This window comes from Kwoniella bestiolae, chromosome 3 (genome assembly GCF_000512585.2).
Source record: "Kwoniella bestiolae CBS 10118 chromosome 3, complete sequence".
Lineage (NCBI taxonomy): Eukaryota > Fungi > Basidiomycota > Tremellomycetes > Tremellales > Cryptococcaceae > Kwoniella > Kwoniella bestiolae.
The window spans coordinates 1,664,623-1,677,585 of NC_089243.1; the positions used below are offsets into that span (position 1 = coordinate 1,664,623).

At 46.5% G+C, this 12,963-nt stretch overlaps 6 protein-coding genes across 6 annotated transcripts; 3 read left to right on the top strand and 3 right to left on the bottom strand.

The window, feature by feature from the left end:
* Nucleotides 1–472: 472 nt before the first annotated feature.
* Nucleotides 473–1,666, bottom strand: I302_105293 (uncharacterized protein; the record flags this gene model as incomplete). Its single annotated transcript, XM_019195159.1, has 6 exons — nt 473–711; nt 815–977; nt 1,083–1,153; nt 1,212–1,276; nt 1,389–1,416; nt 1,492–1,666. The coding sequence occupies 6 exons, from the start codon at nt 1,664–1,666 to the stop codon at nt 473–475; spliced, it is 741 nt and encodes a 246-aa protein (XP_019042872.1).
* A 338-nt stretch (nt 1,667–2,004) lies between these two features.
* I302_105294 (uncharacterized protein) lies at nt 2,005–2,713 on the top strand (the record flags this gene model as incomplete). The annotated part of the gene is made up of 4 exons (XM_019195160.1): nt 2,005–2,241; nt 2,330–2,411; nt 2,497–2,568; nt 2,649–2,713. The coding sequence occupies 4 exons, from the start codon at nt 2,005–2,007 to the stop codon at nt 2,711–2,713; spliced, it is 456 nt and encodes a 151-aa protein (XP_019042873.1).
* A 942-nt stretch (nt 2,714–3,655) lies between these two features.
* Nucleotides 3,656–5,411, top strand: I302_105295 (uncharacterized protein; the record flags this gene model as incomplete). The annotated part of the gene is made up of 8 exons (XM_065870059.1): nt 3,656–3,970; nt 4,029–4,063; nt 4,168–4,280; nt 4,369–4,455; nt 4,544–4,616; nt 4,747–5,033; nt 5,205–5,311; nt 5,394–5,411. 8 exons carry the CDS (start codon nt 3,656–3,658, stop codon nt 5,409–5,411), a joined length of 1,035 nt encoding a protein of 344 aa, XP_065726131.1.
* A 379-nt stretch (nt 5,412–5,790) lies between these two features.
* On the bottom strand, nt 5,791–9,018 carry I302_105296 (uncharacterized protein; the record flags this gene model as incomplete). The annotated part of the gene is made up of 6 exons (XM_019195162.1): nt 5,791–7,943; nt 8,055–8,263; nt 8,325–8,440; nt 8,511–8,632; nt 8,716–8,938; nt 8,995–9,018. The coding sequence occupies 6 exons, from the start codon at nt 9,016–9,018 to the stop codon at nt 5,791–5,793; spliced, it is 2,847 nt and encodes a 948-aa protein (XP_019042875.1).
* Nucleotides 9,019–9,386: 368 nt separating this feature from the next.
* On the top strand, nt 9,387–11,266 carry I302_105297 (uncharacterized protein; the record flags this gene model as incomplete). Its single annotated transcript, XM_019195163.1, has 6 exons — nt 9,387–9,510; nt 9,601–9,778; nt 9,868–10,163; nt 10,296–10,545; nt 10,701–10,985; nt 11,098–11,266. The coding sequence occupies 6 exons, from the start codon at nt 9,387–9,389 to the stop codon at nt 11,264–11,266; spliced, it is 1,302 nt and encodes a 433-aa protein (XP_019042876.1).
* A 312-nt stretch (nt 11,267–11,578) lies between these two features.
* On the bottom strand, nt 11,579–12,489 carry I302_105298 (uncharacterized protein; the record flags this gene model as incomplete). The annotated part of the gene is made up of 3 exons (XM_019195164.1): nt 11,579–11,984; nt 12,070–12,155; nt 12,250–12,489. 3 exons carry the CDS (start codon nt 12,487–12,489, stop codon nt 11,579–11,581), a joined length of 732 nt encoding a protein of 243 aa, XP_019042877.1.
* Nucleotides 12,490–12,963: the final 474 nt, after the last annotated feature.

Sequence of the window (12,963 nt, forward strand, 5' to 3'; positions counted from 1 at the left end):
TGTTTATCTGTTGAGTGGAGTGGGGGGATACATTCTCTTCATCATCTTGAGATCCAGGCTTATATGCCTTTCCACCTATCCCCTTCACCAGCTCATCATCGTCCACTTCACCTCGTATTCAATTTAGGTAAAGCTACATCCTTTGACCCTCGACCGATTAGATCGCGAAGTGAAGTGAAGTGATGCCTGTGATATATGGAAATTGGCTTCACCATCTGTTCAGATCATGTGTGCATGTATGTGGATGTACACAATGTGACATTGGTTGAATATCTCCGAATGATGAGATGATGAAGTGATGTTAACATGAAACAGGATCAAACCCCTGAAACGATTAAGTGATCAGCTGTTGAAATGCAACGTATCTATATACCACTCTACATGATTCATTTCTACGTATGTATGCAAATTAATAGATCCTATCTCGCAGCTCTGTATCAACTTTAAAAGGCATCTATTCCACTCTACCACTCTACTTATGTATGGCATTTAATCCCCTAAACACCAACCAAGCCATAATCGTAGATCCGGCATACATCATAATCCTCTGCTGTGGATTCATGATCGTCAAGAACGGATAAGGGAACGACCCATTGATCGAAGCGCAGTGTTCTACCCAAAGACTATAGGCCGTACCGAACGTAGCTGCTAATGCTAGAGCACCGAAAGTTGAGGCGGGGGGTTTGTATTTCCTTTCGAGGAAGAAGAAGTCTGTGGGTATTGTGGAACATCAGCTCCTCTGTTTTCCTGCAAATTTGGGGAAATGGCTAAGGGATGAGATGGGGGTTCGCGTGGTCTCGAAGGAGTTACTTACCAATGATCAAAGCCACAGCAGGCAGCGCATGCATACTGAGATCCATCAACAGCGGAATCCTGAATAACGGATCCTCAGCGCCGGACGAAGATGGTTCGGATGAACTGGCCAGGACGGGGTTGGGAGGTAGCATCAATTCGGGTTTGAGGAGGATGATTCCCCACTGTAGCACACATCGTTTCAGTATCAGTATCACATACACTCTTGAGAAAGTGTACGGGATGGTCTGCAGCGTGGCCCCTGGAAGGGGAAGGCACGGATAACCCACGTAGATTGAGGATATTACTAGTTCAACTGGTAAGGCAAATAGCAAAAATATCCTTTTGAGTGGCTTCAACCCTACGGAAGAGAACGTTAGCACAAGTTAGAATACCATGAATTTGAGTTTAAGTCATACCTTGTACAGCTGGGAGGTAGTCGCATATGCCAGACATCATCATCGTGATGATCGTGCCGAAGAGGCTGTCATTGCCGAATCATCAGTACTCGTCACTCCAGAGTGGTGACAATCAGAAAGAGCGGATATGAGAGCAGGTGATAAGCAGGAAGGCCAAGATCGAAGAGCAAGACCTACCCTAATATAGTAAGATACTGAAAATGTCCTATGCACCATCCCCAACCCATTCCATCAGCTCATGAGAATTACCTTTGCTAGATCTGGCCGACCGCCCACTCACCTCCATATTGATTCCCTATATATTCCTTCGTGATAGTCGTATTCTGTAATCCCCAGAACCCATCGAACATGGCTGCAGCCGTACCGATGTGGAAGATGATCCTCCCGATTTTGGGCATCGCGTCGGGAGGGTACTGGTTGGGTGGGGCGACGCGTTGGGATGGTTTGGGGGGCATTGCAAGTTTGTCTGTGGGATACTCGTCAGGATGAGAGATGTTATATGCAGACAGATGATTATGGTATATAGACATGAGATATATGCGCGTTGATCAGATACTGACACTCGTAAGATCGTCGTGAAGGAAAACACCGATGACGCACGTACCACCCATTCATCTTCAAAGGAACCAAAAAAAGGTTAATCTAAAGCCGGAAGTAGGCACTCCGGTTTATCCGGAATCAAACCAAACAAAATATCCACAACCTATAAGATTAACACCAAGCTATAAAATACAACACATCTTCTCAAAATCAACCATCTGACCCGCACTATACGATAACCCAACTACACACGATGCCAACAAACTACTCGTACTACCTCATCCCCCTCGTCCACCTCCAAACACTAGCCACCTCTATTCGCTTTGCCTCTCGTCGGTTGGGTTTCCCAAACAACGTGAACCCCCGAGATGTCATCAAGGAGATGGAAGCCTCAGGCAAGCTCAATAAGGAGGTAGTGGATAAGATCAAGCGGAGGCAAGCGGCACATGAGAATTGCTTTGAGAACCAAGCAATCTGGGCGGCGGCGGTCGTGAGTGTCTTTGCCTTTCTGCCGGGAAGGACCCCATGAGTCGCAGGTCGTGTCGGGTGGGAATCGAAGCTGATGTCGTGGTGGACAGATCGCAGGGAACCAAGTTGGATTATCCACAACATGGATGAACACCATGTCCATCGCTTACTTCCTGTTCAGATGCATGTACAGTAAGTCGAGGCTTTCTCCCAGCTCCCAGCTGCCTCGTTGGATCGTAGATGGCTGGTTGACTGTTTTTCATCTCCCGTCACATAGTCTACTCTTACATCAACATCTCGACCCAGAAAAAGACCATCTTCCGAACAATAGCCTACTGGGCGAGCAACTGTGAGCTCTAGGTCGAGGTTGATAAGTAACAAGGATGATACCAGAACAGGCCAGCTGATGATGAATACTCACTTGCCCAGTCTGTTTCCTAGCTACGTTCGTGAAGGCGGGACTCAAGTTCAACTCCACTTCCAAGCTGTTGTGAAAAATTCATCATGTGGTCAAGTATGCATGCGACAGGATGGCATATCCCCAGTCCACTAGTCCTTGCTTATCCAGATTACACCTGAATGATGCCAACTCTGCGGTCCATTGCTGTTTGTACTAATCGGGATTTCTTCCGTCCACCCATCAACAATGGCAAGTGTGTGCAGTTACGCGCGACTTTGCTAGTCGGAAGGTCAGAAAGCCCATTCCATGCGAGCAGTAATAACTCCTCCTCCTCATCATCATCATCACCAAATACGATGGACCTTGATGTGCAGTAAGACATATTATCACTTTGTCGAATATGGGGACATCGTAGTGAACATTGATGCCAGAGTCAACATCCATCAGTGATCGGGGATGGCCGAAACGCCAAAGGCATTCAACATGAAACCCCAATTCTTGAGCTCCGACTTCTCTTAATCCCTACCTCCTATGCATACTTGATTCTTTGACCAAGCAGTAGTCCTGCCAATCTACTCTGCCAAGCGCTGACTTGACACCAACGACAAAAGGATGGTCTCGCCTTGATGATGAACGATATTGCTCCTTTGTTTTAAGGAACAATAAGATTTGTGTGGCAATGTCGGAGTGCGAGTGTAACAAGGAGTCTTCCTGATCGAGGTACAAAGGAATGTTCGTTAGTGTGTGTCAGTGTTGGTCGAAAGGAGGTCCTTTGGAGGGAAAAGATAACTTTGATTTCTTTATTATATCTCTGACTCATCGTAGGAATATCCTTTTGTTCACATCAATGCCAGATGCAACCTAGTAGTCGCAAAGGGACACTGAGCGACATGCCCTTGAGCTCACATATAGAGCAATGCATCTTCATCTGTCAGTTCTCCCTTCTTCACAGCTAACTCGAATTATCATCCTTTAATCATCTAAACACACTCTTCACTCCTCTAACCCACTCACGGCCTCTCCAAGAAAGCTTACAATGCTCTCCCTCCCTCTTTTCCTCCTCCCCCTCCTCCTCCTCACCCCCATCTCCGTCTATTCCCACCCAACAAAACGCCAACAAGAGCAAGACCAGCCAACACCAAGAGTTACAGGCCTATACATATCTTCCATCCGAGATGGTTCATGTATATCCACCAACGACTCTGTGCCAGTCGTAGGCAGTCAGCTGGTCCTGACTGATTGTGAGAGGGCGGAGACGTGGCATGTACCCAATGGTGACGGGTTGTTGGGGTTGGATACGGTAGCGCTGGTTTGGGATTTGCATGAGAATGAGAATGAGGATATGGTTTTTGTAAGTTCAGGTCGGTGTATGATACTGGTAATGGGTGGGAGTTGATGGTTGGGGAAAGGTGGATGCGCCTGTTGAGGGATTGACCAGCCAACTGTGAGTGATCACACCCTACAACTTATCCAGCTCTTCATCAATCACCGAAAGCCACAATGAGAGAATTCGACATGTGCGAAGCTGATTCTGATTGGCGGTCAAAGGTGGAAATGGTCCTCTGATAATCGGATATCCTCGATCAACGGTACGATATGCCTGCAACATACTCCCGGACGACCGACGGCTGCCCAGTGTGATGCCATGAACGTTGATCAAGGTGAGTGATCGTTTTCGTTTGTAACTGGGTGATGAGAGAACAAGAGCGGTGCTTTGATTCGTGGAAGCTAACTCTGCTCACTGAACAGCATGGATCCTTCGTAATACCTCGCAACCTCAACATTTCGATGATATTGATAAACAGCCCAATTCCAATAGGAATGGATATATCCATCGTAAGTTACCTTATCTGATCAAGCATCGTCATATCCGCCAAGATGAGATATACTAATCAATCTGAATCGATTCGATGACACCATCAAGCAAAAGGACGAGATGATATCTGTCTATCAGCCAAGTCCGCCTCAGAAGCATACGTTGGAAGCGGCTTAGCAATGTAAGCTTTCCCCCTTCTCTTCCCATCATGCTCTAACCCCCTCGTGCTCTTCCTTTCTATGTACACTTCCTTCCCACAATGACTGGGCAAGTAAAGCCATAAGAAATGAGATACTAACAAAACACCACAGGACATACTGCACCGGCAAAGGCGACGGTACATCTTACCTCCCCATCTCAACCTCCGAATCACTCTTTACATGGGCTCTTCCCAAGCTCAACCAGAAGGGTCAAGTGAAATTATCATCCAAGAACCTGTGTCTTGAGACTGGTCTGAAGACACCCAATTCGACGGGCGGATATGAGTGGAGTTATATATATGGCATGGGAGTTACTTTACAAGAGTGCGATATCAAGAAAGAAGGACAGGAGTGGGTTTGGGATGGCGAGGTGTTGAGGATTGGGAACCAGGAGTCGAGCGAGTTTATCCATCCATCCATTTTGTCAATTACGATTCCCAGTGGGATCGTGATCATTGGCAGTGGTGTCGTTTACACCAGTCCCATCCGATCGAATCGTTGAGATACCCTATCGTTCTCCTGTGAGGTCAATATCGATGTATAGCTGACCCGTTCTGCATCGCTTACAGACCAATGCCTCAATATCCTCGGAGGAGCGGGTCCAGTGGGAAGTACAAATTTCCTTAACCTCCGGCCTATCCAATTATGGACGTGCGATCCAACTGACGAGAATTCGGTAAGTCCGAGATGACGGTAATATGGAATCAAGCTCAATCTCACGAGCTAACCTTTTGTATCAATGGCGTATCGTGTCTTAGAAATTCTCTTCGTCCTGAGTTGAGTTTATATCCAGCGACGGAACGAGGTGGCTATCATGACATATTCAAGCTCTGTTCATCCACCGCACCAGGTCACATCATCTTCTCTCCGAACCATCTACTTCAATTCATTCATCTCGACTTCTTGCAATTTCGCTTTTATGCTGGTGGTGGGATATTGGACAAATTACCTAGTGCATAATCATATATCAAATATACCTATGTATGTAACAAGATGACGTATCGTATCGCAATTCGTAAAGTATCGTACAGGAACATGATATAGTTACAACAACACTGTTTTGACAAGTTTAGCCCAATAACCAAAAAAAGCAGAACTATCAAACAATCAAAAATCTTTTATCCCCTTCCTCGTCTTTCACTTCCGTCAAATAAACTACGTACAATCTATAACCTCCTCATCGCTCGTCTCACTCACCACTACATACCTCTTCTTCTTCTCTTTCACTTTCTTAGGTGAAGGTGTTTTCTTCTTGTTTTTGGATGCATCAGATAAGGGAAACAAGGTACTATGGTCGATTGAAAAATCCAACAAACCTTTCTGAGCAGGTTCACTCAGTTTATCAGATTTCGACTTGCTTTTGCTATTCCTGCGTTTGGGTTTGGTTGTTTTAGGAGCTTTAGGCTCTAAGGGGGAATCGGAATTTGATGAGATTGTATTTGGTCGGGAAGAGTCTTCGAGTACAGGTAAAAGTGAAGGCGAAGACTTAGGGGAAACTTCGATATATTCAGAATGAATATTCTTCTTCCTTCCTTTACTTGTCGAAGGGGATCTGGTCGGTATGAGGGTATCGAGGTCGTTGCTGATCGTGGGCGGGGAACTCGACAATGACGTGATATTCTTGTTTCTACTTCCTCGTCTTGCTCTCGGTGGTTGGACAGGCGTCTCACCATCAGACGAAGAGCACAGATCGATCGGTTGATCTTTCTTACCTACCTGAAAGGCGGACGGAGACGATTTCGACTTTGAGAATATCCTTTTGGCACCGAACCATCTCTTCGGTGAAGAGGGTCGTTTGGGCGAGACTGATCTCTTGCTTTGCGTGTTCCCTGCTTCAGGTTCAAGCTCAGGATCGATCGCACCACTGGGACTGGGCGAGGTGGTTCGTTTGGTCTTGGCTTTGGGCCTATTCCTGGTTTTGGCGGTAGCTTTAGGCGTAGGGGAATTACCCCTAGAAGGCGATGAATCCAGTATACTCGTCAGACTTGAGGTGGGACATGGTCTAGCTTTGGTCTTCTTACCGGTCGAATCAGGTACGGAAGGCGATCTCCTATGTGTAGAAGGAGACGAGGCAGAACGAGATCGAGGTCTAGGTGGAAGATTTTCGATAGGTTCCTCTTCTTCCTCCGATTCGGATGATATAACATTTCTGGCCTTTTGGGTAGTACCAGCAGCAGCAGAGTAGAACGCATCAAATACTCCTACATTCATCTTCTCCACAGGGAGGGATTTTCCTTTACCCTTACCTTTCTTCGGAGGTGGTTTCGTGAGTGTTTTCTTCTTCTTGGGTGATTTCTTGGCATTCGCTTTGGCGAGTTCTTCTTCCGCATATTCTTGTACCAACTTAGGCCAAGCTTCCTTGACTAGGTATTCGGCTAGCCAGACCCTTATCTCATCTTTCGGTTTATTCGCCGCCTGAGTACCACTGGGTAGATCACTGTCCATCGATTCGCTTCTATCTCTCAAACCTATGTTTTGTCTGGTATTATCTGATAGATCGTCCGGATTGATACGTGTACCTTCCATCGAATCATGACATCTTCGCGTATATCCAGCATGTTGGAATGATATACGATATTCTACCATCTCCCCATTTGTAGGATCTAGTCTCTTCGAATGGATTTTCAGCACGTGATTTGGTGGTTCACCATACTCCTCGTCGTCTTCGTGAGAATGGGCGGCTTGTGACGGTTGAGTTGATTTGGGTATGATAGGAGATGAGGAGGGCATAGATTGACTGAAGAACGAGGTGATCATTGATGTCGAAGCTGACTTTGAAGTACCAACCAATTGATGTACCAGTGGTATTGGATCCTGCTGTACCCTCGATCTGACGGTACTTCTAGCTTCGTTCATCACTTCCGCTCCAAACACACCGACATTCTCTCCAGCAAATTTCTTGACTACTAATTCTTTGGTACCCCATTCAAAGTATTTCTCACAAGCGATTGCCAAGCCCTCCATATCCCCTCGACCTTCGTTCCTGGCTTTACCCCTCGTTCTGCTGGGTTCTCCCTTGCCGAAACCTGGCCATCCTTGGGATAGATCGTTCATCGGACTGGTACAGGGATTCAGATAGGCGTCGAGGGTTAAGGATGGGAAGACGGCGGATGGGGAGAGTAGGGATAGCCTGTTAGCTCGGTCGGGATATTTCCTGCCTATCTGCTTTTGGGAGTTGGTACGGAGTTCTTCGACGATTTGAGAATGGATAGAGGGGAGATGGGAGTCGAAGGTTGAACGATCTGAAGTGTACTTCTTCAGGAAGTCGGCGAGACCAGCATTGGCAAGTCCGAATGATATTGTTGGGCCTGAAGTGTTGGTAGCGTCAGTATACCAGTAAAGCGCAACATGATCCCGGAGACACAAATCATTGCTCGTACGGGTGTCTGCAGAATATGAAAATAGGGTTTGATACTCACCTATACTAGGCAGTCCCTCCGGTGTATAGTCCCCGCCGCCCAATAAAGCTATCAAGACCATAGCCATCCTACAATCCTCCTCTGTTGAAAGTGCTGTACCCTCCTTCTTCGTCCACAGGTCTTTGATTGCTGATGATCTGTATACCTCGTAATTACGCATATCCCCTCTAGCGATATTAGCCTGAGCTCCAGACAATGTAGGCGAATTGCTGCGAAATATCGTAAGCTGAACGTCCAGAGCTGAATTGATTTGACTGGAGGGTAACTTACTTTCTCAGAAGACATGTTGCCCCAAATAACAATGCATCCACATCATCTGATAAAACCGCATCAATCTTGCCTTGACGGTTCATCACTGCTAGTTCTGCTTCTGCTTCTCCTGGGGCCTATATTTGTCATCAATCATCAGTGTAATTGCGAGCCAGGATGCTTAGGAGTCGGTCAAGCACGACTCACATTCCACCACTCCAGCCCACATACATCTAATAAGGCCTTGAATTGCTTGCTCTTGTGATCGGCCATACCGAATTGTCCAGCTACATTTTGGTTTCTCTTCTGTCCAGGTTTGTTAGGTCCATCTAAAAAGTCACACCAAAGTCAATGCCTGATTCGACCCCCACGTTGCACTGACTCATACGATTGAGATCGTATATTGACTCACCAAACACAAAAACAGGCAAGACGGGATGCTGCAACAACGCCGTAATCCTGAAAAATATCGTCCTCAAAAAAGGATTTTCACCATGATGCGTGACCTGAGCGTGGAATATCCATATCGAAGCGTCTATACCTATTGTCAATGCTCTCAGACCATTCCGATTCGCTTGGAAAGCTTCTTTAGACAGGGCGGAGAGGGATGTACGAGCTGCTGCTGGTCGGAGGAGCTGGATACGGTTGATCAGTGGAAATGTAAACAAAGCTGTGGATAGGGGATACTCACATCCCATAAGCCGGGTACACCCATCTTTCCCGCCTTGGTTCGCTCCAAGAAAGATTATAGCACCAAGATGTATCCCAAGAAGGATGGTCGTTGTTGGTAATGGTTCTGTGCACAATCAAGATGGACATGGAGATATAGTATGAATCTCAAAATCAAAACATCAACTGGATGCAGGTCGAGATGAGCTTTGTTTACGTGCCTGAGATCAACACCGAAAGAGCGAGGTAACCACGTGCCATCCAGGCCACACAGCAATCACGTGACCTTCCTCCAAGTCGTCAATAGTAAAAGTTGAAAAGGTCAATGAGCACCAGGTCATCTCTGACTATTTTATTTATTCTGATAGTAACGATATCTTACAACACCAACAAGACCACGGCAACAAAGGCAAGATGGCTTCTACCCCTCAGACATCCAGGAAATCGCAAAAGCGTAAATCAGATGCCGCAAACTTGGGCAGCTCAGACGTCCAAGTGGTTGTAGAGGAAGGGTCGACTTCCGCTGGTCCAGCCTTCGGTATGTACTGCTCCCGCCTGCCTAGCGTTATCAGCTTCCCGAGAATGGGTCTCCTCTTCCACTGATAGCTGACAATCCGGATATAAACAGTAAACTTCCCATCGGTCAGACCATCGAAGACTACCCCATTCACCATCTACACTCGAGATGTTGGATCATCATCTGATTTGACAAAACAACATACCATCATTGCTGGAGAGACTGAAGATGTGGAATTCTTCAGTACGAATAGGGATCATAATTTGAATACCGAAGGTGCAGACTGCCAGTGAGTATCAACCCGTTATCAAGTTACATCAACGCACTCACAGTCGTGATTTCCTCAAGAGTTCGTGCTGATATATGGTAATGGTACAGATACCTCCCAGCCTTGTACGACCCTTCAACAGGAACCGTCCACATCAACCCCTCAACTCCCTTATACCTGCTTACCCACGGGGTCAAACGACTCCGTTCCTCTGTCACGTTACCCTCCGCAAGCGATGCGAGAGCTCATTGGAAAGCCCAAAGAAACGACCTGGGAGAAACGTTCGGTACGAGAAAGGCCAAGACCCAGATCAGAGCTGAGGAGAGGAACAAGGTGGACGTATCTGCCATGGAGGGTGTTAAGGGGCATTTGATGGGTAGTATACCTGAGATGGAAACGAGTGATGGTGGGTTGTGTTGAATCTTATTGTTTAATCCATTATGTCTACGCCAAGTTGGTCCCCACATTCACATAGAATTATCTTCTCTAAGATTGAAGAAATCAAGATGACAGCTAAGCTAACTCTTCATCGCTCCAGGCCCCGTCAAAGCATCCGAGCTCATCCCCATACCCAACCTGAGCACCTCCGACCCATCCGAAGTGTACCCCCGAGACTCACTGATCTCTCCATCAGAATGGCAATCCATCAGTGTCTCTCAGCTCATCCATGCAGAGGACGAAGATGCTCGTCAGAAATTGTTACCTCCTCATAAGAAGTCGAATTGGTTGCATATGAGGATTAGGTATATCTTGAATTTGGAGGATAAGGTGGCGAGGAAGGAACAAATGTGAGTACTTGTTGTTGATGCCATTTCAGAGATTTAGGCACTGTCTTTCTTCTGGTGAATGCTGCGTTACTAAGAGGTGTCACATATTGTCAATCACTTCTGATGAAGAGGTATGTGAGATCCCGAGCTGACTCGTCATGACCATGACCAAATAGGAAATACGTCCTCTATCTTGCAACTCTCCTATCCCTCTATGACAACCCCTCATTAATCTCCAAACTCCCTCCGTCCCAAATCCAATCGAAATTCCCTAATGTACCTCAACAGCTCCTCGACGGGTCCATCAAGCGGTTCTCAGAGGTACAAGGGAAGAAACGAGTCATCACTGAGAAGATGAAGACTAAGCTGCTAGCTTGGATATGCGTTTTGTACCTTACCTTAGATGGGTTCAGCGTGGAGATTTGGAGGGTCGCGAGGGATCTGAAAGCTAAGGATGCTACGTGAGTGGGAAATCATCATTTACACTTATATTATCCCTTTGAGGTCGTGGGATAAGATGCTTAGGATATGTGAGGTCATAATCGGATGTGCTGACCAGCGGTGTCTATCTAGCATCGAAAACATGTTCAAGAATCTTGGATGTACCGTGAACGTCGCCACCCCCGCTGAAAGGGAGAAACAAGGTATAACTCTAGCAGAAGCTAGTAAGAGCAAGAAAGCTGTTCTGAAGGCTCCGGTAGTTTTCCCTAAGATTAAGAGGAGAGGTCCTGCTAAGCGTTAGGGAAGTGAGGGATGAGTTTGCGATTGAATGGATATTGTATCGGCGTCTTCCTAATAATACCATGCAGACTATACCCTTTCATATAGAGTATCTTCATCTTTCGCTCGGATCTAATAAGCTTCTCGCGTATATCGTAAGACGTTTCTGCATGATTATCGTTCACCTACACCCTCATATTATACACAACTCTCACGACCACCTCTCCAAGATATTCGCATGATACGTATAAGGGTATACTAGAATACAACTATATTACATTCCCCATCTACTTTCCCTTCCCGTTATCCCCCTCTATACTAGGCGGAAGTAAGATCAACAAGTAGAAGTAGCCAGACTCCTAACCATCTCCACACCGCCCATCCCGGGTAGACAAACTTTGAAATAATTTTGACCATCCACTGAACGGATATTAACCATCCCTCCATGTTTGAGGTGGTGCGCTACAATGGGATTGACAAGGATCAATTTTCGAGTGATTGGAGATGCCAGAGTGGGACTGCCGAGGCTTGGTTTCGGGGTGGGAGGGGTCATAGATCTGGTTGGCAGGGAGGATGATTGGATTGAGATTTTGGGTTTGGCTGAGGAACGGATAGACGAGGGAGATGGTTTTGGAGTCTGAATCGAGAGGGATGGAGAGGGTCTTTGGGATGGGAAGAGGAAATATCCATAGGAAATTGTGGACATTGAATATGCTCTTCGGTGAGATAGGTGTCGTCTTCTATCGATTGGAACATGGTTATTAGCAAGTGTGAAATACTCGTATGGGAGTACTGCAGTGGGATCACGAGATAGGATGTACTCACTGTTTCCTCATTTCAGCAGCAGAAGACATGGTAGCGAGCTTAGGTCTAGGTCTGGCAGTAGGTAGTTCGTCATATGGACTTGTAGACTACCACAACCCATTCGACGGTCTCAGCCTCAGAAAACCATCTGTAGACGGATGTCTGCGAAGGGACAGGAGAAACGGGAGAGGCATGACTCACTCTCGCCTTCTGCATCTTCCTCCTATACTCTTCCAATCTCACTTCCCTTATATCTCTCAGCATCTCCATCTCATCCTCGCGTTCCACCTTGACTCGGGGGTAGGGCGAGTACCTGCTGATTGAGAAGGACGACCTGGATCTGGTCGAGGAGAGGGAAGCGGTAGATCCCATTGAAGGGGTGGGGGAAGATCTGTATGATTGGGGTGGAGTGAGGGGAGTGTCGGTCTCGTGTGAGTGCATCGTGTAGATTTAAGATGTTATTGGCGGTGCGTCACAGGTAGATGGTGAAAGGGTGAGAAGGGTGAACTTGAAGAGCAGGTTGGTTGGTCTATCGTCTGAGATGGGGCGATACAGACTCTTGCTATTTTCCTCGGAAATGTCACTGTATATATACACAATCTGAACAAAACAAAACACTTCATTCGCCAATCACTCAATTAGTTGTTCTTGACTTCACCATCTCATCTCATCTTCGTTTTTAACCCTTGCTTGGATCGACAAGTCTTCAATTGTCTGATGCTGCACTTCAAACAGGTTGAGGTATCGAACAATCAAATCAATGTTGGAGCATGGCGCTCAGATCATGTGTCATCTTCAATAATATTCTGGTTGTCTATAGAGGAAAAGAGTGAGTGATTGATGATTGACATGAGGTTTTGTCGCTTTTCCTTCTCTTCCGTTTGCGTTCTTTGTTTTTTGTCAGATGGACTTGGG